The sequence below is a fragment of the Brienomyrus brachyistius genome, chromosome 4 (genome assembly GCF_023856365.1).
Source record: "Brienomyrus brachyistius isolate T26 chromosome 4, BBRACH_0.4, whole genome shotgun sequence".
NCBI lineage: Eukaryota > Metazoa > Chordata > Actinopteri > Osteoglossiformes > Mormyridae > Brienomyrus > Brienomyrus brachyistius.
This window is the reverse complement of record NC_064536.1, coordinates 3,431,309-3,456,816: the sequence shown is the minus strand read 5'-3', so window position 1 is coordinate 3,456,816 and position 25,508 is coordinate 3,431,309. Positions and strand designations below refer to the sequence as shown.

General features: G+C 42.5%; 1 protein-coding gene across 8 annotated transcripts in view; it reads left to right on the top strand.

Annotated features, from left to right (window-relative positions):
• Positions 1–25,508, top strand: part of LOC125740601 (NACHT, LRR and PYD domains-containing protein 12-like) — a 121,745-nt gene that overhangs the window by 76,340 nt on the left and 19,897 nt on the right. For 2 of the 8 annotated variants that reach the window (XM_049011956.1, XM_049011955.1), the window contains exons 2-10: positions 13,511–13,624; positions 14,117–14,218; positions 14,949–15,062; positions 15,809–15,869; positions 16,031–16,259; positions 16,334–18,068; positions 21,136–21,309; positions 21,479–21,652; positions 22,000–22,173. In XM_049011956.1, the coding sequence (XP_048867913.1) occupies positions 13,511–13,624; positions 14,117–14,218; positions 14,949–15,062; positions 15,809–15,869; positions 16,031–16,259; positions 16,334–18,068; positions 21,136–21,309; positions 21,479–21,652; positions 22,000–22,173 (2,877 nt within the window). Of the gene's footprint in view, positions 1–8,350; positions 8,514–12,354; positions 12,502–13,510; positions 13,625–14,116; positions 14,219–14,948; positions 15,063–15,808; positions 15,870–16,030; positions 16,260–16,333; positions 18,069–21,135; positions 21,310–21,478; positions 21,653–21,999; positions 22,174–22,482; positions 22,657–22,775; positions 22,823–23,747; positions 24,658–25,508 lie in introns of those variants that run through there. The other 6 variants (XM_049011959.1, XM_049011961.1, XM_049011962.1 and 3 more) reach the window with 6 other exon arrangements.

The following is a 25,508-nucleotide window of genomic DNA, read 5'->3' as shown; positions in this document are numbered from 1 at the left end:
AATGGACGATCGCTAGTCCGGCGCTTGGCGCATGCGCACCCACGCCGACACCCCTTTCAAAATGGCGACGCCGGCGGAGCGCCTGTTTTAGCAAATAAAACCCCTATAGCCGTAATGTTTTTAAGGAATGAAGCACTTTTCTGTCAATGTGAATAATAAAGTAAAGCGCTCTGAGCATTTCCGACAGCAATAATCAAAGAATAACGCGGTTAATTCTTGTTTAAACGAGCGCATGCGCGTAGATCCACACGGTATTTCCTTTATTGAGCCAGCTCGTTGCGTCAAGCAACTGTCAAATGGCGATCAATTGTCAAATTGTTGCCGGTCCCATACAGACAGTGCTGGACATGTGTATGTGAGCCAGCTCGTTGCTCGTAATAAAATAATTTAGTTGTATTTTCAATAAAACACACCCAGCGCATTATTAATTTAATAGATGCAGGAACTAGTGAGCGGTATTTAGCTACGTACTTCAAAAACATTTAAAAAAACTTTGTTAGACTAATACCTTAGTTATTTTAATAATTTAAGGGATAAAAAGATTTGTCGTGTTTGTCAATGTGTTATTTTAAGTAAATGCGTTATTTTCCAACGCCAAAAGCCCTGTCATGTTTTAAGTGAGAAATGATATGGACTAGCAACTCTCTCTGGGGGAGCAACCCCGGTTAGGTACTATTAAGCAGCATTTAGTGACATGCATCAAAACACATTTTTAAAAACTTTGAAAGAATAAAGTCTTAGTTATTTTAAGAAATACGTTTTTCAGTAAATGTTTATTCACGCGCATGCACACAAACACACACACACCCCGGAGGTCGGGAGGCTTTAGAGTTTAACTTTAGGTTGATGATCGAAATGTGTGACCAAACCCCAAAGCACCCTAACTTAGTCGTTTACTAACTTATCGCGAAAAACAGACAGAAATAGACTTGTAAATTCTAAAGAAAAGACATTAACTGTTTTTTGTTAATGTTTAAAGGTATACAAACTACAGTTGTATCGGACACGCACACAAAAACACTAAAAGAGTTTGCTCAGTCAAAAAAAATAAACACCAAACATATATTGTTCACGTTTTTTATTAAAATGTATAAGGATTGTTTTGTTATAGGGAAATTTTAAATTAATATGAGTGTGATATAAGTCATTTAGTCAACAAGATTTGAGGCAGAACCTAAATGGCGGCTTGAAATGACCGACCAGGCAGGTAGAAGTGTGCTTTCCTTATCTCACAAGTCATGGAAGGCTGGGATGGGGGACACATAAGTGGGGGGTAGGAACTGTGGAATCAGGCAAGGGTGCAAGAATTTAGGATATAGTCTTGTTATTTTAAAGAAGGTGTACATGATTATTTAATTACTTTTAATAGGGACCAGTAAGATGCATTTAGCACCATGTTGCAAATACACATTAAAAACTTTAAAGAATAAAGTCATAGTTATTTTAATAAAGACATCCTACAAGGTGCCCACGGCCCTAACTTATATAATCTACAAGCTTGATCCGAGATGCTTGCTGGAGTACAATGTTAAGTTGACATCGGTAACGGAGCTGCAGCCTGTTTGATAGTTAATGAAACATAGTTCAAATTCAACAGTGTCAGCAGTCATCCACGATGCAGGGAGACTACAGATTGACTATAACGACCCCGTTTATCAGCTGGCATTATTTACATTTTTTTTTTTTGACAGAATAAAGCCTTAGTTATTTTAATAAATATGTTTTTCAGTAAATGTATACTCATGCTCATGTGCACAAACACACACACACACACCGGTGGTCAGGGGCTTTAGAGTTTAACTTTAGGTCTGTGAAAGTATAGGACCGCAATGTCTATACAGACCCCAAAGCACCCTAACTTAGTCGTTTACTAACTTATTGCGAAAAAACAGACAGAAATAGACTTGTAAATTTTAAAGAAAATACATTAACTGTTTTTGTTAATGTTTAAAGGTATACAAACTACAGTTGTATCGGACACGCACACAAAAACACTAAAAGAGTTTGCTCAGTCAAAAAAAAAACACCAAACATATATTGTTCACGTTTTTTTATTAAAATGTATAAGGATTGTTTTGTTATAGCGAAATTTTAAATTAATATGAGTGTGATATAAGTCATTTAGTCAACAAGATTTGAGGAAGAACCTAAATAGTGGCTGGAAATTACCGACCAGGCAGGCAGAAGTGTCCTTTCCTTATCTCACAAGTCATGGAAGGGTGGGGGGATGTAGGAACTGTGGAATCAGGCAAGAGTGTAAGAATTTAGGATATAGTCTTGTTATTTTAAAGAATGTGTACATGATTATTTAATTGCATTTAATAGGAACCAGTAAGATGCATTTAGCACCATGCTGCAAATACACATTAAAAACTTTAAAGAATAAGGTCTTAGTTTTTTAAAAACATTTTTAAAGTATAGACTAGTTTTTTAAAGACATCCTACAAGGTGCCCACGGCCCCAGCTTATATAATCTACAAGCTTGATCCGAGATGCTTGCTGGAGTACAATGCTAAGTTGACAACGGTAACGGTGCTGCAGACTGTTTGATAGTTAATGAAACATAGTTCAAATTCAACAGTGTCAGCAGTCATCCACGATGCAGGGAGACTACAGATTGACTATAACGACCCGTTTATCCGCTGGCATTATTTACATTTTTTTGACAGAATAAAGCCTTAGTTATTTTAATAAATATGTTTTTTCAGTAAATGTGTATTCATGCTCATGTGCACAAACACACACACACACACCGATGGTCGGGGGCTTTAGAGTTTAACTTTAGGTCTGTGAAAGTATAGGACCGCGATGTGTATACAAACCCCAAAACATACTAACTTAGTCGTTCATGAGTCTTATTGTGAAAAACCACGCAAAATAGACTTGTAAATTTTAAAGAAAAGACATTAATGGCTTTTGTTAATGTTTAATTGTATAAAAACTTTAGATGTATTTGTTAAACAGTCAAACAAAAATGTGTTATTTTAAAGTAGTATAAAATATAACCTTAACTTTGGACGCAAGATGAACAATCTACACACACAGACACACAGACACACACACACACACACACACACACAGCAAAGCCCCAAGCATGCGCACAAGCGCACAACCAAAGGTAGGCTTTTAGAGTTTGCTCAATCAAAAAAAACATCAGACATATATAGTTTACGTTTTTTATTAAAATGTGTAAGGATCGATCTGTTAGAGCGCAATTTTAAATTAGTATGATTGTGATATAAGTCATTTAGGCAACAAGATTTGAGGAAGAACCTAAGTAGCGGCTAGAAATGATCGACCAGGCAGACAGAAGTCTGCTTTTCTTATCTCACAAGTCATGGAAGTGTAGGGGGATGTAGGAACTGTGGAATCAGGCAAGGGTGTAAGAATTTACCATACATTTTTGTTATTTTAAAGAAGATGGCCATGATTATTTAATTATATTTAATAGGAACTAGCAGGGGCGGACTGGCCATCGGGAGCACCGGGACATTTCCCGGTGGCCTGACGGTAGTTCTGGCCTGCCGGCTGCCGCTGTGCAGACGATCAGCCTGGCATGTGATAGGCTGGTGTGCAACTACGAATTAATTGACGGATCTCTCAATCTACGAATCAGGCAATGGCGGAGGGAAAATTACACTCCCACATGACCCAACGTCAGCGACGCACTGCCTAATATCTGGCTATATCCAGAGACAGGGTGAATCTGACTAAATCGTTCAAGAAATGGAGCGTAAACGCAGAGGAGGAGCAGAGAGGGAGCGTATAAAAAGGAAAAAAGCCCTGGCCGCAGACGCAGCAAGCTGCAAAATCCCAGCCATGTTCGCCAGTAAGGGAACAAGTTGGTCAAGATTACATTTACATTATATTTATAATAATTTGGCAGACGAACACTTTCATCCAAATCACTTAGATAATCACAATAGATAAAATTAAACCAACAAACGAGCAACAATATGTAAGTGCTGCTGTGCTGTGTCAAGTTTCGTTTCGTCTACATGTAGCATATTTTTTCTATAATAAATAAAAATGAATAAAAAGTAGACAGAATAGTGTTAGTGGGTCAAATTGTTTTAAATAATAAATAAATCAAGTAGATGGTATGGAAAAGAATACAGTATTAGTTATTTTGATTTTTCATTTCTAGTCTACAATATGTAGCCTACAATGTTTGTTTGTTTATTTATTTATTTTGAAAAGGTGACGAAGGAAGCGTCAGTAGCACTAGTGCTGCAAATGCTCCTGCTGTTGAGCTAGAGGTGGTGGACAGTTCAGCGTTTGAGTCAGAGCAGGAACCTTCAGGTAAAGTTTAAGATAAGCAAAACTAAACATGCAGGCAGCAGGCTATACTTTTTAAACAACATGTGCTTTTTATGATTTATAAGATCAGTAGTAGGACTGTGATTTTGGGGACATACAACTGATGGCTGCACAATTATAAATACAGATTATTGAACCCGCTTATTTCATATTGCAGAGCAACTAGATGTGCAGAGTGAGAGAGAGAATGATTCAGGGAAAGGTGAAGGAGACAGTGAAAGCCTTGATATCTCTTTTGATTATTTTGCCCATCCACAGTCTAAGGATTTAGATTTTTTTTTTAAGTATCACCCAATTCAAACATCTGAAAGAGCCATTCCTGATGTATTACATTCAAAAGATGGCACAAACAGAAAATGGCTGACATACAATGAAAGTAATCACTCCCTATTCTGCTCAGTATGTCTTGCATTTGCAAAACCTTTAGGCAGTGACAGTGCATTTGTCAAAGGAGGTATGCAGGCCTGGAAACATACCCATCAGAGAGTACAGGAACATGAGAGAAGCAGTATCCATAGAGAAAGTGCTGAAGCCTTTTTTCTTAGAGTCAACAAAGCAGATATCCATACCCTTCTGACTGATAAGCAAATGACCGTCCATTGAGACCAGGTTAGAAAGAGAAGGCAGGTCTTGGAACGTGTGATTGATGTAGTGAAAGTTATTGGTAAATGTGACTGCAGCAGCAGAGGTGGCCTGGGAGTGGAGTCAAATTCCCGGCCTGAATTATTGTCCCAGTCCGCCACTGCATGCACTTGAAATCGTTAATTCGTTTGGTGCCCCAGCCGAGCTGAATTTAGGCCTAGGTGATTTTTTTTGACAGCGGTGTGTTTATAATGTGCTATTTGCCTCGCTTGTATATCTAGGGTGCCTGAATACCTACTTCTTTTGACCAACAGTTAAATCTGCCCCTTTTCAATGACTAATAATTAAAATTTACCAATGGGGACTTCCCAGTTGACAAAATATACCGCAAATCATGTTTCGCCCGGTTTCGAGCTCCTGTCCTGCACCATTGAAAAACTTGGGTGTTCTGGTGCCCAAGACAAGATCCTATTAATACTCCTTGACCCCCCCCCCCAACAAATTTGTCCATGTCTGTATGGTCCCTTATTTATTTGTTTTTATTGTCCCAGTAAACAGCTGTCAGTAGTAGTGTGACAGGTTTATTTTTATTGATGTTTTTTCCACCAACAAAATGTTCTGTGTGCTTTTTTCTCTATATTATGGAGTGTGAAATCCGCAAAACAAGTCTATATACTGTTTTTATATGATTCCATTACTGTTAAGAAAGGGAACAAATTTGTAGGAAAAAAATCTGTGTAGCATTATGTAGAGCACAATGAGCAACCTTTATTTAATTTTCTGACTTGCTGTGCACAAATATTCAAAGTGTGTTTTGTAAAATTACTAAATAAAAAAACTTTGAAATTAATACTGGAACGTCATGCTACCCGACCACTAGGAGGAGCTGGAAACCAAGATTGTTGCAGTGAGGCAGACAATTATAGGCACGTTTATTTATAAAGCACATTAAACTGAGGTTTGTAGTAATAACATGTCAGGCTGATATAAACAACATGACAAAGTTAAAGACTGGCTATGAAAATGACACTTTTCAGTCAAAATGATAATGCGACGCTAAGGTAATCCAAAGTGTTTAGTCTGCTCACAGGTCATAACTGTTACAAAACAGCACAAGCCTCAGAGTCACTATGTTCCGCATTTGGAATTCACATCGGAATCAATAAACTATTACTACTACTATACAGAAATATGCACAGTACACTGGTGATGTTAGAGCTGAGAGCTTTGCTGATGTAAAACGTTAAAAGTTAAAAAGGCGACAGAGCATGTTTTAACAAGAGTAACCTTTAAGAAATTTAATTCGTTTTAACATTAGAGAAAAAAAATCACTGTGTTGAAGTATCTTCATCTTGCACTGAAAAGGAGAATAATGAGAAAAATCTGACACACGTCCCACGATTGTTGTCACCCTTGGAAATTAACGTGAAACAATGCAACTGAAGTTTGTTTCCCATTTAAATTGGACATTGTTAAGTTGACTGGAGTGTATAGGAACTTATCAGCAGAAATCAATGACTTCCTGATTAACTGGGATACAAATGTGAGGAGACACAGAACCAAATTCCCGTAGCCAACCATCATCATGGCAAAGAAAAGCGAACACTCAATCCAAATAAGACTGACGCGTGTTTGTAAATCAGGGAATGGTAAGTCCTCTGTTGTGCGTTCAAATCCCGCCTCCTCAGTTTTTGTATTGGTTTTATCAGTTTTCCTAGTTCCTGTGATTTTTTTTTGTGCTTTGTTTTCTGTTTTGGTTCCTTGCTTTGTGCCTTGGTTGTATTTTACCTGTCTTTGTTATTCCCCAGTGTTAGGTTTCTTTTTCCTTGTTTCTTTGTCAGTTCCTAGTTTCCCTGTTTAGTTTGAGTTCTTTGAGTTAATTATTTTCACCTGTTGCCTGCCCTCGTGTTACCCTGCACCCTCCCAAATTGGTTAATTGTCTGTCTCACTGCTGCTGTCACCCGTTTTAGTTTCTGTATTTAAGTTCCTCTTGGTTCTATAGTGTGTCGTTGATGTAGTTGCTGATGGGTCTTGACTGTGTTTTTGAGTTACGATTTCCCACCTGTTCCTTAGCGTAACCAGGTAAATGTTTTGGTGTCTGCAGTGTACAAATGCTAGCGCAAATCAGAGTGAAAACATTTTTTAAAAAATTGCACGTTAGTAATGGCACGTAGTACTGTTAGTAATGTTCATGTTTAAGAGCATGTGTAACAGAATATTTAACAGCAAGAGAATCAATAGACACAGGACAGTGATTGTTTAAATTGCAGTCATGGCAACGTGCCAAATGCAACATGCAAAAACACTTAGACGCAATGTGAATTTCCAGTCATTTTGCTGTGTATGGGAAGGTGCTGTGCGTGTGTGAGTTCTCGTGTGTATTTTAAGAGGTAGATGAGGTAGTGTTGAGGATCCTACTGTTAAAGAGCCTGACAGTCTGGGGGTAAAAACTGTCCCGCAACCTGGTGGACCTGGCTCTGATGCTGCAGAATCTCCTCCTGGGTGGCAGAAGGGTGAAAAGTCCATGGGAGGGAGGGAGAGAGAGGAGTCCTGCACAATGTAGCAAGCCTTGCGAACACTACTCTTGTGAAACGTGTCCTGAAGTGAGGGGAGAGGCACCCTGATAATGTTCTCCGCTATCTTCACTATAGCAGGCACTTGCGGTCGGATGTGTGTGCGCTGTGGGCCTCCAGGACTCTGCGTGATGGTGCTGGAGGCGTTGCAGCCCAGTCTCACAGACTGGCACCCCTCTGTCAGGAAATCCGGAATATAATTGCAGAGAGTGGTGTTCAGGCCTAACCCACTCAGTTTCACAATCAGCTTTTGAGGGTTGTGTTGAAGGTGGAACTAAAGTCTATGAACAATATCCTTGCATGAGTGCCTTTTCTGAACGGATGTGTCAGGGAGAGGTGGGGGGGCAGAGGAAATGGCATCCTCAGTGGACCTGTTGTACCGGTATGCAAATTGGAGGGGGTCTAGACAGGCGGGGAGACTTGTCTCTGTCTGCCATGACCGGTCTTTCGAAGCACTTCATGATGATACAGTAGGTGTGAGTGCGACGGGTCGGTAGTCATTCAGGCACATCACTGATGACTTCTTCGGCATTGGGATGATGGCGGTGGATTTGAATCACCCCGGGACAGACGACTGCCTTAAGGATGTGTTGATGTCTGTGAGGACACCAGCCAGTTGGTCGGCACGTTCTCTGAACACGCCGTGTCCGGGAATGTTGTCAGTTCCTGCAGCCTCACGTGCATTGACTCTGGAGAGACTCCTCCTCATGTCAGCTGTGGAGAGACAGAGGATCTGGGTGCTGGAGGGGGGGGTGGCGCTTACCTCACAAGCTCTTTATGTGCCAAGAAATCATTCAGCTGATCTGGCAGGGAGGCGTTACCATCACTGCTGTGTGGGTTTGGCTTGAAGTCCATGAGGCCCAGATCTGTCTCTAAAATGTAGAACGATCGGCCTGGATCCAGATTGTATTTATACCTTGGTACACTGTTAGATCTGGCTGTAATATCTGTAGTTTTTAACTGTATTTTACAATTTTTTTTTTTTTTTTTGTGATACACTTTCACAGTTTTTCAATCAAAAAGGCATCCTCCCAGCAGGTAAATGTTTTTGGATTTTTTTTATTTATATTTGTGCATCTATATGCGTGTGTCTGTGTGTGTGTGAGCAGGTATACCTATCCTTATGGGGACACAATGTCCCCATAATGTGATCAATATCCAACTTGCTCTTGGGAGAAAATGGAAATCACTCTGCATATGAACATCTGCTGAATGCTGTGAATTGGTTAACTTTCTAGTCATGGGTTTGAGGTTGGCCAGAGTTGTTTAAGTATTATCAGTTTTTCCTGTGTTCGTTATTGTGCATGTTTGTCTTTGATTTTTGCACTTTTCACTTTCCCTTCTGTGCCTGGATTTCTGTTTGCAGAGCCTTATGTTCCTAATGGTCCCCAGTATTATTACTCCTCAGTGTTTGTGAGGTTGCCGGGTTCCTGCTCTTTGTTAATTGTAAGTTACTGTGAACAAATTGCTGTTCATTATGGACAATGTCAGTCACCCTCTGCACAGCACATTCAGAGAAATATTTATATCTAAAGCATTTAGCGATTTCTCTCGGAGTTTTGTATAGATGTCGCATCCGGGCTTGGCAAGCTTTACTGTGGGGGATCCCCCCTTCAGTAATATGAATCATGGATGGGGGGGGGGGGAGTGGGGTGTGGGAATTCTGTCCCATACACTATTTTTTTCAGGATGGCTGAGCCCCCCTAAATCTCCCCTGCATAGACCAGTGTGATGGTATTGTCTTGATGGTAAACCCAGCATTTCCTCATGCTGTAAATTTTACACTAATTTCCCATCCTGATAGACCAATGTGATAATGATCGTAAACAGAGGAGTTGCTTCCTCATGCTGTACATGTGACACATCCTTCCCGCTCACAGAGGACTTGCTGGACCCGTCTGACCAGCCTGAGCACAGAGTACAGGAATAGGAACTTTTCTATTTGTGGAGTGTCAGTTTGAAGGTGCTGCTGCAGAAACAAATCCCAGCACGTAAGAGGACACGTGTCTGTGCCTGTCTGTCTGTGCCTGTCTGCCTGATCAATCGATCTGTTTTAGAGTAACAGGACAGTGTGTGGCTCAGTGGGCTAAGCCTGTGTTCCTGTAATCAGAAGGTCGCTGGTTTAGCTCCAGCACGTCTGCAGGTCCTTCAGTGAGACCCTTAAACCCCAACTCTCTGGGCACCACTACGGGTGGCAGCCTTTCACAGACAGCTCACTCTACAAAGAGCAAGTTGAGGGAGGCGTAAAGACAAACTCTGCTTAGAGTCAATCCACGGAAAGCTGCTGGACCAGACAACATCCCTGGTTGTGTGATCAGAGGATGTGCAGAACAGCTGGCTGATGTTCTCACAAACATCTTCAACATCTCCCTGAGCACCACAGTCATCCCAACATGCTTCAAAACCGCCACCATCATCCCCGTGCCAAAGAAGTCTTCAGTGTCCCGCCTCAATGACTATCGTCCCATTACACTCACACCCATCATCATGAAGAGCTTCGAGAGGCTCGTCATGAGGCACATCAAGTCCCTACTGCCACCCTCACTGGACCCCCTGCAGTTTGCATACCATCCCAACCGCCATACAGACGACGCCATCACCACCACCCTTCATCTGGCCCTCACCCATCTAGATAAAAAGGACACTTATGTTAGAATGCTGTTCATAGACTTCAGCTCAGCACTCAACACCATCGTTCCTCAGCATCTGATCGGCGAGGTGAGACTGCTGGGCTTAAACACCTCTCTCTGCAACTGGGTCCTGGACTTCCTGACTGGGAGACCTCAGTCAGTCAGGATCGGGAGCAACATCTCCAGCACCACCATGCTGAACACAGGAGCCCCCCAGGACTGTGTGCTCAGCCCTCTACTTTTCACGCTGCTGACCCATGACTGTGCAGCAATGCACAGCTCAAACCACATAACAAAGTTTGCCGATGACACAATTGTGGTGGGTTTGATCAGCGAGAAAGATGAAGAAGCATACAGAGAGGAGGTGCGACAGCTGACGGACTGGTGCAGAGCCAACAATCTCTCCCTGAACGTGGACAAAACAAAGGAGGTGATTGTCGACTTCAGGAGGGCACAGAGAGATCACTCCCCGCTGAGCATCGGCAGCTCCTCGGTGGAGATCGTCCACAGCACCAAGGTCCTTGGTGTCCACATCACGGAGAACCTCACGTGGACCCTCAACACCAGCTCCATTGCCAAGAAGGCCCAGCAGCATCTCTACTTCCTGCGGAGACTGAGGACAGCGCACCTTCCACCCCCAATCCTCACCATGTTTTACAGAGGGACCATAGAGAGCATTCTCTGTGGCTGCATCACAGCCTGGTACGGGAATTGAAGCGTCTCGGACCGCAAGACCCTACAGAGGATTGTGAGGACGGCCGAGAAGATCATTGGGGTCTCTCTCCCCTCTATTACGGACATCTACACCACACGCAGCATCCGCTAAGCCACCAGCATTGTGGATGACCCCTCACACCCCTCAAACACACTCTTCTCCCTCCTCCCGTCTGGCAAAAGGTTCCATAGCATACGGGCCTCCACTGCCAGAACGGGGAACCGTTTCTTCCCTCAGGCCATCAGACTCCTGAACCGGAACTGAACACAATCCCCCCCCCCCCCCACACACACACACACGCACACGCGCGCACACACACACACACATATCTATATATACTATTATTGTTTATTGCCTTTTCTACCACAGCATTTTTGCACATAACCCTCGTGGCAACCATACAGTAACTTAAATACTGTATTCAGACTGTTACCACCATTAATTTACACTGTTTGTTGTCTTGTCTTGTCAATTTGTACTGTTATGCTTGTGTCCTGTCTGCACTTATGATGTTGCTCTGTCTTTGTCCTGCTCTGTGCTGCACCATGGTCCTGGGGGAACGTTATCTCACTTCTGTATATACTGTGTGTATGGCTGAAATGACAATAAAACCTACTTGATTTGATTACTTGAGACAAGTTCCTCACAGGGATCAATGAAGTATTGGTTACACAGGTCTGCAAAAAAAGAAAAAATGTTTTTTTAAATAGATTTAGGGTATTTTGAAGGTGCTGAATTCAAAAATCAAATTACTTTAGCTGAATTGATTCTAGTTTTCGAAATAATGGACATCCAGGATTATAATGCATTCATTCCCCCAATGCGACTTGTTTGTGGTAACAAATACAATAGCTTCTGCTCTGTCTATTGACTGTCTTAGGTAATGGAATGAATGATGAAGCGCTGAAGGAGAGTCTGAAAATAAAATTAGAGTTAAGTTCACATGTGCGTGTTTGCATGTTCATTCATTGCTGTTGTTATTGTGGTGATGAATATTTACCCAGATCAGGTCTGCCAGGGCATCATGGGAACACCTGTCTGGTATTTAGCCAGAAATGGCTGAGATGCTTGTGATAGGGCCATGAAAAAATGTAGTTTGGCCAGAGTTATTCATGTATTAAATAATGACAGATGACACTCTTTAGTAAGTGAAATACTATGTATGAAATGTGTCAGAGTAACAGAATGGAGACTCCAGGGACGGATTACGGACCGGGCCGGCGGGGCCACTGCCCAGGGCCAATTTGCAACACTTATCAACAATGTATTTTCGTTTGTCTATTTTAGAGGGCCTACATTCTTTGATCCTCTGCCTACAAGGGCCCCTGACCCTATAGGGAGGGTGTTTGGCTGCCAAGGGCCCTTGAATTGTGGTGGTGGTGCTGGTGGTGGGGGGGGGTCGGCCCTCACGAACGTTTTGCCCAGGGGCCCACACAACCCATAATCCGTCCCTGGGAGACTCCCGTGTGTAAATTCAGTGTAAAGGGCCGAGTACTAAATACGGTATATCTATCTATTTATCCTGTGTGTTCAGAGTCCCCATCAGGAATCATCAGGTCTGGATCGACAGAAAAATGGGGGGGACTGTTTCTGAAATGAGCCCTTCTGGGGAGGGTAAGGATAGAGGAGCTGTTTCTGAAATGAGCCCCTCTGCGGAGGGTAAAACAAAGAGAGCCGAGAGGTAAGACAGAACCTGTGTGTGTTTGCACTTTTTGTAGACATAAAAAAAAATCTTCCAGAATTTTCAAAAAAGTTGTTTAGTTTTTTTTGGTCTCCGTATCTCTCTGCTCAGAAAATGTTATCAGTAGCAAAATTTGCCACAAGGAACTCGGTGGGATTTATCATGGGAAACTCCTCCACGGGCAGCGAAATCTATCGTCCCCCCCCCCCCCCCCCCACACACACACACACACACACACACATACACCATGCAGCTCTTGGGAATAATTTGTTGTCGTTCCAACATCTAGGTTTGTATTACCAAGCTGAAGGTAAATTATTTCCCAAAAATACATATTTTCCAGAACATGGCTTTGAGTAATATTTTAAGTCCAATGAAATGTGTGAAATAAGTGACTATAGGAGAAATACCTGAATAGTCAAGTTGTGAAGAACATTGTGATTTATGGTAAAATGACTGTTATGGCCCACTGGCCCGCATGTCTCTCTGGGTCTGTAGTCAGGCCATAACATAAAAGTAAACTGGGTTCTTGGCTATGGAGGTTGTAACAATGTAACTAAACCTTTCATATACTGTGTTGAATTATGAATTATATTCATGCCATTCAGTGGTTAGCACTGTTGCCTCACACCTCTGGGACCCGAGTTCAAGTCTCCGCCTGGGTCACATGTATGTGGAGTTTGCATGTTCTCCCCATGTCGTCGTGGGGTTTCCTCCGGGTACCTTAGTTTCCCTCCACAGTCCAAAAACATGCTGAGGCTAATTGGACTTGCTAAATTGCCCGTAGGTGTGCATGTGTGAGTGAATGGTGTGTGAGTGAATGGTGTGTGGGTGTGCCCTGCGATGGGCTGGCCCCCCATCCTGGGTTGTTCCCTGCCTCGTGCCCATTGCTTCCGGGATAGGCTCCGGAACCCCCGTGACCCAGTAGGATAAGCGGTTTGGAAAATGAATGGATTTCCCATCGGATGGATTCACGCCATGAGGATTTGTTTCCTCTCGCCGTCCACAGTGTCCTGATGAAGAGAGCAGACTCCCCTGCACCCTGCCGTGTTTCCATGGAGAGTGACTGGTCGATGGGAAATCCACTCAACTTCAGAGAGGGACCTTTTCCTACAGATCAAAGGTAAGTAAGTAACAGTTTGCTACAGAGAAATGATCCGTCATTGACAATGGAAAAAGTAGGAATCATTCAGAATTGTGGCGCTCAGGAGCAAACTTACACTGACATACTGACAGTATATCTCAGCAATTTGACTCTCATAGTTAAAACGATGCTGACATTAATCTTCATTTTGGTAGTACTGACTCATTCATTGGTGGAATTATTTGCTTTTGAAACAGACATCACTTTGGGCCCCCCTAAGGCCCAGGGCCCCTGGGCTCAGACCCAGTGGGCCCAAACTGTAATCTACCCATAGACCAATATATCATCCATCTCCACATATTGTTTGTTGATATTTCATTAGGACAATATTTAATGCAAAATAACAGAGTGAAATGCTACTTATGAAATGTATCTGAGTAGCAGAATGGAGACTCCCGTGTGTAAACTCAGTGTAAAGTATTGAGTACTAACAATTGTGTATGTATGTCTCTATTTATCCTTTGTGTTCAGAGTCCCCAGCAGAAGTCATCAAGTCTGGATTGACACAAAAATGGGGGGAGTTGCTTCTGAAATGAGCCCTTCTGAGGAGGGTAAAACAAAGAGAGCCGAGAGGTAAGACGGAACCTGTGTCTGTTTGCACTTTTTTTTACAAGTAGACATAAAAAAACCATCCAGCATTTTCAAAAAAGGAGTAATTATAAAGTATTGGTTTTAACTTAAAACATTTCCTCAAGACGTAAATGATTCAGGGCGGAGAGGCGGACGTGATTTATGTTAATCATTCATTAAATTAAATTTCCATCAAAAATCTGTATTTAATTGTAATCCCCGGATTATGTCCTCTGCTGCCACCTGGTGCAGCTAATTCAATTATTCAAGACGTCTGTGGAGCACGAGATGATTTCCTGGACGTCACTCAATGCCATGTCTTGGAGAAGATGTTTAATTTTTTTTGGTCTCCGTATCTCTCTGCTCAGAAAATGTTATCGGTAGCAAAATTTACCACAAGGAACTAAATTATTTCCCAAAAATACATATTTTCCAGAACATGGCTGTGAGTAATATTTTAAGTCCAATGAAATGTGTGAAATAAGTGACTATAGGAGAAATACCTGAATAGTCAAGTTGTGAAGAACATTGTGATTTATGGTAAAATGACTATTATGGCCCACTGGCCTGCATGTCTCTCTGGTTCTGTAGTCAGGCCATAATGTAAAAGTAAACTGGGCTCCTGGCTATGGAGGTTGTAACAATGTTACTAAACCTTTTATATATGAATGTTAATTTTGAATTATGAATTATATTCATACCGTGAGGGTTTGTTTCCTCTCGCCGTCCACAGTGTCCTCATGAAGAGAGCAGACTCACCTGTACCCTGCCGTGTTTCCATGGAGAGTGACTGGTCGATGGGAAATCCACTCAACTTCAGAGAGGGACCTTTTCCTACAGATCAAAGGTAAATATACATTTAAACAAACAGTTTCAAGCTATGACGAAAAAACTATTACGAATACATCAGTTTTTATCTTTTGCAAATCCCACCACCATTGAGAATTTAAGCAGAAGTTCTGTCTGTATCCCATCTGTCTGTATGCTACATATCACATCTGAGGTAAAACGATGAGGATTAATGTAAATACTGAATTCCTGCGAGCTAGACTTGGAAGCTTTTTAATTGAAAAGTACATTTTAAATTTCAGTCCTCAGCATGGATGTTTCTGATGTAATAACACACACATGCATTCTCATGGGCTCATTAGGTCATGGTCAGACTGAGGTCTGATTATGTCTAATGAAAAGGTGCCTGTTAAAAAGAATTGCTTTCTTTCCCAAAGGTGATATTTAAATTGTTGCATTCATAAAATGAATTATTTCATTTCAACCAGCTAAAAGTCAAGCGTCCCACCGGGAAATCTCCCGATTAGCCACCCCGGAGCTGCCCCTGTCTGTTTGCATCTTGCACGCACTCCCTCTATCGCATGGATTTCCACCAGCAGCCCACAAATGTGTTCAGACTCTGAATTCCATAAGAGAGCCTCTGTGTGTGTATGTGCCCTGTGACGGAGTAGAATCCCCTGCAGGGTGAACCCATATCTCAGGCCTTGTACTGTCTGAAAGAGACCCCCCCTAAACCAGGGGCAAAAACACCAAGGGGCTGGAGAATGGATGGATTAATGGATGGATGTTTGTATTTATTCACAGAGACCAAGTGAAACAATGTGATTCAGATCCACATGGAAGAGATGAATCATGCATCGTCAAGGTGTGCCTTTATTGCTGAAATATATTTTCTTAGATTCTATTTCAAGATGTACAATTACTAGTTCATCCTGTAAAAGGGGAGATATTTACAACCTAACAAGTGAAATTAGAATATACAGTATGATGCCTGCAGTAATAATAAAGTGTATCTGTTTAATAAAGTTACTAGAGGAAAAAGCTGTAAAGTTTCTAAAGGATGAGCTGAAGAAGATCATGAGGTACCTAGATCAGAATTACCCAGAATGCTGTGAGTCTCAGCTGGAGAAGGACAATGATGTCAACAGCGATGGTCAGATGCAGAAGACCTGTGGTAGAGAGGGAGCTCTGAAGATCACACTGTACATCCTGAGGACCATGGAGCAAAATGATCTCGCTGACATGCTGGAGAAGAGTAAGAGCCGAATCTCATTTTCTGTATGTTCGTTTTGCCACATGTTCATAGATTTACCTTTCATTTCTTTTCAGGGCATCTTCTGTCACAATGTCAGCGCAGAATCAAATGTAACCTGAAGCGGAAATTTGAGTGTGTATTTGAAGGGAAAGCTAAGGGAGGACAGCCAACACTTCTCAGTGAGATTTACACAGAACTCTACATAACTGAAGGTGGGACTGGAGGAGTCAATGATGAACATGAAGTGAAACAGATTGAAACAGCATCCAAGAAAAGGCGAACAGAAGATACTACAGTCAAGTGCAATGATATATTTAAACCCATATGTGGGCGTGAGACACCTATCAGAACTGTACTCACTAAAGGGGTGGCAGGTATCGGGAAAACAGTCTCTGTGCAGAAATTTATTCTCGACTGGGCAGAAGGAAAAGCAAACCAGGATGTTCACTTCATATTCGCTCTTCCTTTCCGGGAGCTGAATTTGATAAAGGATCAGTACAGTTTGATTGAACTACTTCACCACTTTGTCCCAGAACTGAAATCATTTGAACCCTCTGAGCTGTTTAGGTACAAAGTCTTGTTCATCTTGGATGGTCTGGATGAGTGTCGCCTTCCTCTGGATTTTCAGAACAATGAGAGTTGGTTTGATGTAACAAAAAAAACGTCACTGGATATGCTGTTGACTAACCTCATTAAGGGGAATCTGCTCCCATCTGCTCTCCTCTGGATAACCTCCCGGCCAGCAGCAGCCAATCAGGTACCTCCTGAGTGTGTCCACCAGGTGACAGAGATACGAGGGTTCAGTGATGCCCAGAAGGAGGAGTATTTCAGGAGGAGATTCAGTGATGAGAGCCTGGCCAGCAGGATTATCACACATGTGAAATCATCAAGGAGCCTCTTCATCATGTGCCACATACCTGTGTTCTGCTGGATTTCAGCCACAGTCATTGAAAGGCTATTTAGTGAGATTGACAGGGGAGAAATTCCAAGGACTCTGACTGAAATGTACACACACTTCCTGATCTTTCACACAAGTTTAAAAAATAACAAGTACATGAAAAAACATGAAACCCAGCTCGATAAATCCTGTGAATCTGACAGAGAATTCCTTTTAAAACTTGGTAAACTGGCTTTCCATAACCTTGAGAAAGGCAATCTCATATTTTATGAGCAAGATCTGACAGAGAATGGCATCGATGTCACTGAAGCTTCAGTTTACTCTGGAGTGTGCACAGAAGTCTTTAAGGAGGAGTATGGGTTCTATCAGGAGAAGGTGTACTGCTTTGTGCATCTGAGCATCCAGGAGTATCTCGCTGCTTTATACATGTTTCTGTCAAATTCATCAGCTGACCTGCTGAAGACTGCAGTGGATCAGGCATTAGAGAGCAAGAATGGACACTTGGACCTTTACCTGCGCTTCCTCCTGGGCCTCTCAACAGACTCCAGTAAGACTCTGTTACAAAGGCTACTGGGACAGAAAAGAATCGGCTCATTTAAGGAAAACAGGAACAAAACAGTCCAGTACATCAAGGGAAAAATACAGGAGAATTTATCCCCAGAAAGGACCATCAACCTGTTCCACTGTCTGACTGAACTGGGTGACAATTCTGTAGTAGAGGAAGTACAAAGATACCTGAATTCAGGACGTCTTTCACCAGAAGTCCTCTCACCTGCACAGTACTCAGCTCTGACCTTTGTGCTGCTGATGTCAGATGAGGAGCTGGATGTGTTTGATCTGAAGAAATTCATCAGATCAGATAAAGAGCACTGGAGGCTGCTGCCTGTGGTCAAGACATCTAAGACAGCTCTGTAAGTGATGTGAGGATGTGAAAAAATGTCTGGTCTGGCAGTAATGTGAAAAAGAAAGTCCACCTGCTTTCAATACTAAGGTTTTACGTTTCAGGACATAACAAAAAAATCAGCTGGTTCTTAGCTGGTCTTGCATTTAGGTAAATACAACCTCAGATGAACAACAAAACATGCTATATTACACAGTGTCATCATTTATGTAGCAAAAACTAAGCCAAAATACAGAAGCCGCGTGTGAAAAATTAAGTACACCCTTAGTGCTCCCTTGGGAATTAAGAGGGTAAGTACCAGCCAGGTGCTGCTAATGAAATGCACCTGAGTAACTGATCATCAGCAAGTGTGACCATCTCTATAGAAGTAGAGGTTTTGGCAGTTTGCTGGTCTGGAGTATTCAGGTTACCACAATGCCAAGGAGGAAAGATATCTGCAATGATCTTAGAGAAGCAACTGCCCATAAATCTGGGAAGGGTTAAGGCCATTTCCAGATAATTTGAAGTCCATAATTCTACAGGGAGAAAGATTATTCACAAGTGGAGAACATCCAAGACAGTTGCCAGTCTTCCCAGGTGTGGACATCCCAGCAAATTCACCCCAAGGTCAGACCGTGCAATGCTCACAGATGGCAAAAACCCCAAGAGTTACATCTCAGACTCGGTTAGCATGTTAAATGTTACAATTACAAAAGACTGAAGAACAATTAGAAAAAGACTGAAGAAGTATGGCTTGTCTGGAAGGGTTATCAGGAGAAAGCCTCTTCTCTCTAAAAAGAACATGGCAGCAAGGTTTAGGTTTTCAAAGTTGCATCAAACCACAAGACTTCCAGAACAATGTCCTTTTAGACAGATGTTTTGCAGCCACAGGACCTGGACACCTTGCAGTCATGGAGTCGACCATGAACTCCTCATACCAAAGTAATGTAGACTCACATGTGAGGCCATCTGTCTGACAGCTTGGCTGAAACTGGGTCCTGCAACATGACAATGATCCCAAGCACACCATCAAATCTGCAACAGAATGGCTGAGAAAGAAAAGACTCAAGGTGGCCCAGTCCAAGTCCAGACTTCAACCTGGTTAAAATACTGTGGCTTGACCTAAAGAGGGCTGTGCTTAAAGTAATGCCCATAAACCTCAATGAACTGAAGCAACATTGTAAAGGAGATTTGGCCAGAATTCCTCCCCAACAATGTCAGAGACTGATAGAGTCATACAGAAAATGATCACTTCAAATTATTGCTGATAAAGGTGGTTCTACAAGCTATTCAATCATGGGGTGTACTTAGTTTTTCATACATGGCTTCTCCATTTTGGCTTCATTTTTGTTGAATAAATAATGAAACAGTGAAATATGTTATGTGTTGCTTTACAGCTGAGGTTGTACATTGTTTGGGTAGTGATGTAGTAAAAACAAAAATTGACATTTCCTTTGCCATCCAGTTTGTCTTCCAATTAGGAGTACAGTGTCCTAACCTACTGCAGCAGTGGTTCTCAAACTCGGTCCTCGGGCCCCACTGCTCTGCTTGTCTTCCAGCTCTCCCTGCCCTACACACTGCTGATTGCCTGGATCAGGTGTGTTCAGTCAATCAGAAGCTGAAAGACACCTGTGTGTGTGTGGGGCAGGGATAGCAGGAAAACAAGCAGGGCAGTGGGGCCTGAGGACCGAGTTTGAAAACCGCTGTGCTATAGAGACAGTGAGGGCTCTTTATCCAGAGCAGGAATCCGGACCAAAACACAGTGTAATCCATAACCCACTGGACCGTCCCCTTAGACTCCACCAACAAAATATACCGAGGGGGACCCCTCAACCGCACCCCCCTTGGCTTTGAGTCACTGATGGAACTTGACTCTTTGGGAACGTAGCTGAGTAGACCCATCTCATTGGTTTATAAATGATATGTGAGTGTTATTGTCAGCAGGCGTGTTCATGTGATGGAGCCCAGAGCTGGGAGCTTCTGTATGACTGCTGTCTCTGGCTGCTCACTGGCGCCCTCTGCTGGCCTCAGCTGCTTCTGGCTGAGGAGGGAATAGAATATCTTTGTCATAGTACATGTACAAAGCAAATCTGAGTGCTTTCCGATGGGGCTATTATTGTAGCAAAATTATATGCAAATATGTGTGAAGAGTTCGGTGTGACTATATCTCAGTCCTCAGTGTGGTAATCAGATTAGTAAATGTGTAGAAGAATTTGTAAATGCGTAGAGGAATCTGTCAAAGCGTTTTCAGAATCCGTGCGCGTAATCAGATTAGTAAACCTCTAAAAGATTCTCTAAATGGGTAATGAGATTTGGAAGTGTACTGACATTTGTATGTGTGTAGACAAACCTGTAAATGACCCCTCCAACACAGAGGCAAATCTCCACACCCCTTTGCAGATCCGCCGCAGCAGAAGTCACGCGTAAAAAGCCATTTGAAAGGCCTGTCTGTGTTGTAACTGATAACTCGTCCATATTTCCAGCTCTTGGAGCAAAATAGACGTTTTAGTCATTGAAACCTATGTACGCATTTACAGATTTGACTCTTCATTCACAGATGTATGCACATTTACAGATTTGACTCTTCATTTACAGATCTATGCACATTTTACAGATTTGTCCACACACGTACAAATCTCAGTACACTTACCTCAGCAGAACAGTCACATGTCTTTGGGCCCTTGAACAAAGCCCTTAACTCCCAGCTGGACAGGAAACGGCATCAGGCTCATGCTGGCAGAGACACTTGTGTCATGCTTGGTACCACTTTGAATCAGATGCTGAATAGGGCCCCTTGTTTTAAATGGCATTGGGCATATTAGTTACTAAACTTGGGTTTGCTTTACTCATAAGAAATTGATCAGTTTACCCAAAAAAGTAAGTGCCAAGATGATGATCACATTTTTTATATTCTATGTCTGTTTTTTAACACCCCTGCTGCCAGAATATACATTATTATTCTTCCTTTTTTAAAATGTATATTCTGTGCCTTTTATGCTGAAAAAACCATGTGTTTGGATATTTTGTACCACTATGATCACTGGTGTGTAGGATATATACCGTTCTCTGTGTATATAATAACAGGGCTCCTTTTGCAGGCTGAACAGCTGTAAACTCACAGAGAAATGCTGTGAGGTGCTGGCTTCAGCTCTCAGATCAAACTCCTCACCCCTGAGAGAGCTGGACCTGAGTGACAATGACCTGCAGGATTCAGGAGTGAAGCTGCTCTCTGCTGGACTGGGGGATTCACACTGTAAACTGGAGATACTGAGGTCAGTATTACTGGGCATTCTACACTATAAACTGGAGATACTGAGGTCAGTATTACAGGGTACTCCACACTGATAACTGTAATTATTGAAAGTAGTCACCTTTACTGTACTAATTGTGATGGTGAGATGCTCTTATTAATTGCAGAGCTTTTTGTGTGCCTCTCTGCAGGTTGTCAGGCTGTAGAATCACAGAAACAGGCTGTTCTTCTCTGGCTTCAGCTCTGAGGTCAAACCCCTCACACCTGAGAGAGCTGAATCTGAGCCTCAATCACCCAGGAGACTCAGGAGTGAAGCTGCTCTCTGCTGTACTGGAGGATCCCATCTGTAAACTGGAGAAGCTGAAGTGAGTGCAGAGTGAATGTTTTATGTCAGTTCAATTGAAGTTGATTTATATCACACATATTCATACATTAAGATCATTCAAAGTGCTTACAGGGAATTATTCCACACTATAAACTGGGGATACTGAGGTCAGTATTACTGGGAATTCCACACTGTATACTGCAAATACTGAGGTCAGTATTACTGGATATTCCATGCCATATACTGGAGATACTGAGGTCAGTATTACAGGGTATTCCACACTGGTAACTGTAATTATTGAAAGTAGTCAACTTTTACTTAAAAGTAATAATTGTAATGGTGAGATGATCTTATTAATTGCAGAGCTTTTTGTGTGTCTCTCTGCAGGCTGTCAGGCTGTGGAATCACAGAGACAGGCTGTTCTTCCCTGGCTTCAGCTCTGAGGTCAAACCCCTCACACCTGAGAGAGCTGGACCTGAGCTACAATCACCCAGGAGATTCAGGAGTGAAGCTGCTCTCTGCTGGACTGGGGGATTCACACTGTAAACTGGGGATACTGAGGTCAGTATTACTGGGTATTCCACAATGTATGCTGCAGATACTGAGGTCAGTATTACTGGGTATTCCACAATGTATGCTGCAGATACTGAGGTGAGTATTTCTGGGTATTCCACACTGTACGCTGCAGATACTGAGGTCAGTATTATTGGGCATTCCATGCCCTATACTGGAGATACTGAGGTCAGTATTACTGGGTATTCCACACTGATAACTGTAATTATTGAAAGTAGTCAACTTTACTTAAACGTACTAATTGTAATGGTGAGATGATCTTATTAATTGCAGAGCTTTTTGTGTGTCTCTCTGCAGGCTGTCAGGCTGTAAAGTCACAAAGACAGGTTGTTCTTCCCTGGCTTCAGCTCTGAGGTCAAACCCCTCACACCTGAGAGAGCTGGACCTGAGCTACAATCACCCAGGAGACTCAGGAGTGAAGCTGCTCTCTGCTGTACTGGAGGATCCCAGCTGTAAACTGGAGAAGCTGCAGTGAGTACAGAGTGTGTGTCTGACACAGACACATACAGATACTTATGCATGTATGTGAAGAAGAAGCACCAATTGATAAATGGATACAGCAGTACTATGTCATTCTGCTTCTCCTATAGTGTGGATCACGGTGGAGAGTGCAGGGCCAGACCAGGCTTACAGAAATGTAAGTGTGTGCATGTTTTTAATAAAAAATACCATTAATGCTACTTTGTGATTGTATTCACACAGTTGTTGTGATGCGTGTGTTTTGTTGCACTGTATGTAGTTGGGTTTCCATGTTTATGTGTGTGTGTCATTTTAGACAACAACCAAAGGAAAGCAAAACAAAACTGACATCAACATAAAGACTATTTATTCGTGTATCAAATATTTTCTAGCTGCTCATATGATTCGCTGTGTTTGTGTGGGAGGGGGTAACAGAATAAAAATATATTCTGAAATCGCTGTGCATCCTTAATTTCACCAGAAAAAAAATCCTTTGTGCTTGTTCTTTTCGCGAATGTGCTGAGTGCACTCGTTTCCATTTTGCTTGCGCTGTAATTTTATTTACCCATAAATGAGCCTGTTAGTTTTGCATTCGTGGCTTTTCCCGCCGGTGTCACATGGACGTCTGACATTTCCTGAGCTATTTCATAAACTTCTGTACATCTATTTCATAAACTTCTGTAAATCTCACTGTACGGGAGCCGGACCACTGCAGACTCCCGATCCAGTCTGTCAGCGCGACGGCTCTCACTGTACGGGAGCCGGACCACTGCAGACTCCCGATCCAGTCTGTCAGCGCGACGGCTCTCACTGTACGGGAGGCGGACCACTGCAGACTCCCGATCCAGTCTGTCAGCGCGGCGGCTCACTGTACGGGAGCCGGACCACTGCAGACTCCCGATCCAGTCTGTCAGCGCGGCGGCTCTCACTGTACGGGAGCTGGACCACTGCAGACTCAGGGGGCTACATGAGCTTATTGGGAACAAAATGTGTCAATTGGAGCGAATTCTGTGTCATTGAGTGTGTGAGATTTGACAGTGATTAAATGCCGGAGATGCTGGTCTGCCTGATGGTATTAATCACTCTTTTTCTCTTGCCTACAGACTCCTGCCAGCTGACCCTGGACCTCAACACAGCAAACAGACTCCTGTCTCTATCAGAGGGGAACAGGAACGTAACATGGGGCACAGAGCGGCAGCCATATCCTGATCATCCAGAGAGATTTGACTGGTGCCCCCAAGTTCTGTGCAAAGAGAGTCTGACCGGCCGCTGTTACTGGGAGGCTGAATGGGGTGGAAATGGAGCTGAAATAGGTTTGATGTATAAAGGAATGAGGAGGAAAGGAGACGGTGCTGAGTGTGGGCTTGGATGCAATGACATGTCATGGAGTCTGTGCTGTGATCCTCGCAGATACTCCGTCCGGCACAATAATAAACAGACTGTCATAGCCATAGAGCCCTCAGGCTCCCGCAGAATAGGAGTGTATCTGGACTGGGAGGCTGGTGCTCTGTCCTTCTACAGAGTCTCCTCTGATGAACTGATCCTCCTGCACAGGGTCACCTCCTCATTCACTGAGCCCCTCTATCCAGGGTTTTTTGTTTGTCTACAATCCACAGTGTCCCTGTGCATGATGGGATAGCTCACTGTGTGTTGGAGGAATCATTTTTACCGTATCGCAGTGCGACATGTGTACTGCCTCATAAGACACGAACAAGCAAATCCAGGCAACCAGGTTTATTGAGGGTAATAAGAGGGAAAGTCGTAAGCTGTATCCAGGTCGCTATCCGTAGCCATCTTATCCAAACACTGAAGGCCGATTGTTCATTAATGTTAGTTGGCCCCAGCTGCTGGTGCTGCTTCCTCGAAGTGGGCGTGACGACATGTTGCCGGTTTTCCATGGTAAATCTCTGTTTTTGACCAGTGACATGTTAGAAAAAATAAATGACTGAATAATCTGAATAAACATGCAAAATAACTGTTTTTCTCTCTCACTATAATAAAATTTAATGTACGCCTAATTTTACACATATTACTATAATACTAATTTAATACATTTTGTATATTTATATCTATATATGGTATTTGCTACCTGTACAATGAAAATAAAGGCTTTCTGTTTTATCAATGTCCTGTTTCAGTGGTGCCCAAAGCATAACTGAATGACATAAACCACACTCCTGTGAATTAAATACATTTACTTTACTGCCACTGAGCATAACTAACACAATTACACTAAATTGACATGTATAGTTACCGTCTTAGAGGAGACAAAACAAAGAGCAAAAAATAATCGTCAAGCTAATTGGCGTATGGCTACCGTCTCCGTCACCCCTATTGAAATGTTGAATTTCATTTAAAAAAATTAAACTTCTTAGTACGGTAATTAATGCCAAGAACAAGTAAATCAATTTCACAAAAACAAAATCGCTTTTTGTAACCTGAGAAAGCAGAAATCGGGGGCTTTGCTCTACAGCGGGGCTGAGGTGACTGAGGGTGTGTAAATGTCCCGCATTACGCAAGAACAGGCTAAAGTTGGCTTCTTATTCGCCGCCTCCGTAGGGGGGAGTGTTTACGGCGGCAGAAGCTGCGGGCCACATGCCATGTGATTAACCCTCTGGGGTGTAGGGGTCGGGAACACACTTTCACTGACGGGGGCATGGTCACACATTTCATCCAATATCATAAACTTAATTCATGGCAAATAAATTATTTCTTATGTATTTGTTTTGGCATTAAACTCGTCTTAATGTTAGTGCACTTTGTAAATATGTCAGATTTATGTGAAGTTTGTAATTTGACATCAAAGTATAGACATTGCAAAATGCAGTTTGGAACACTTGCAGAAACATTATAAAAGTACATAG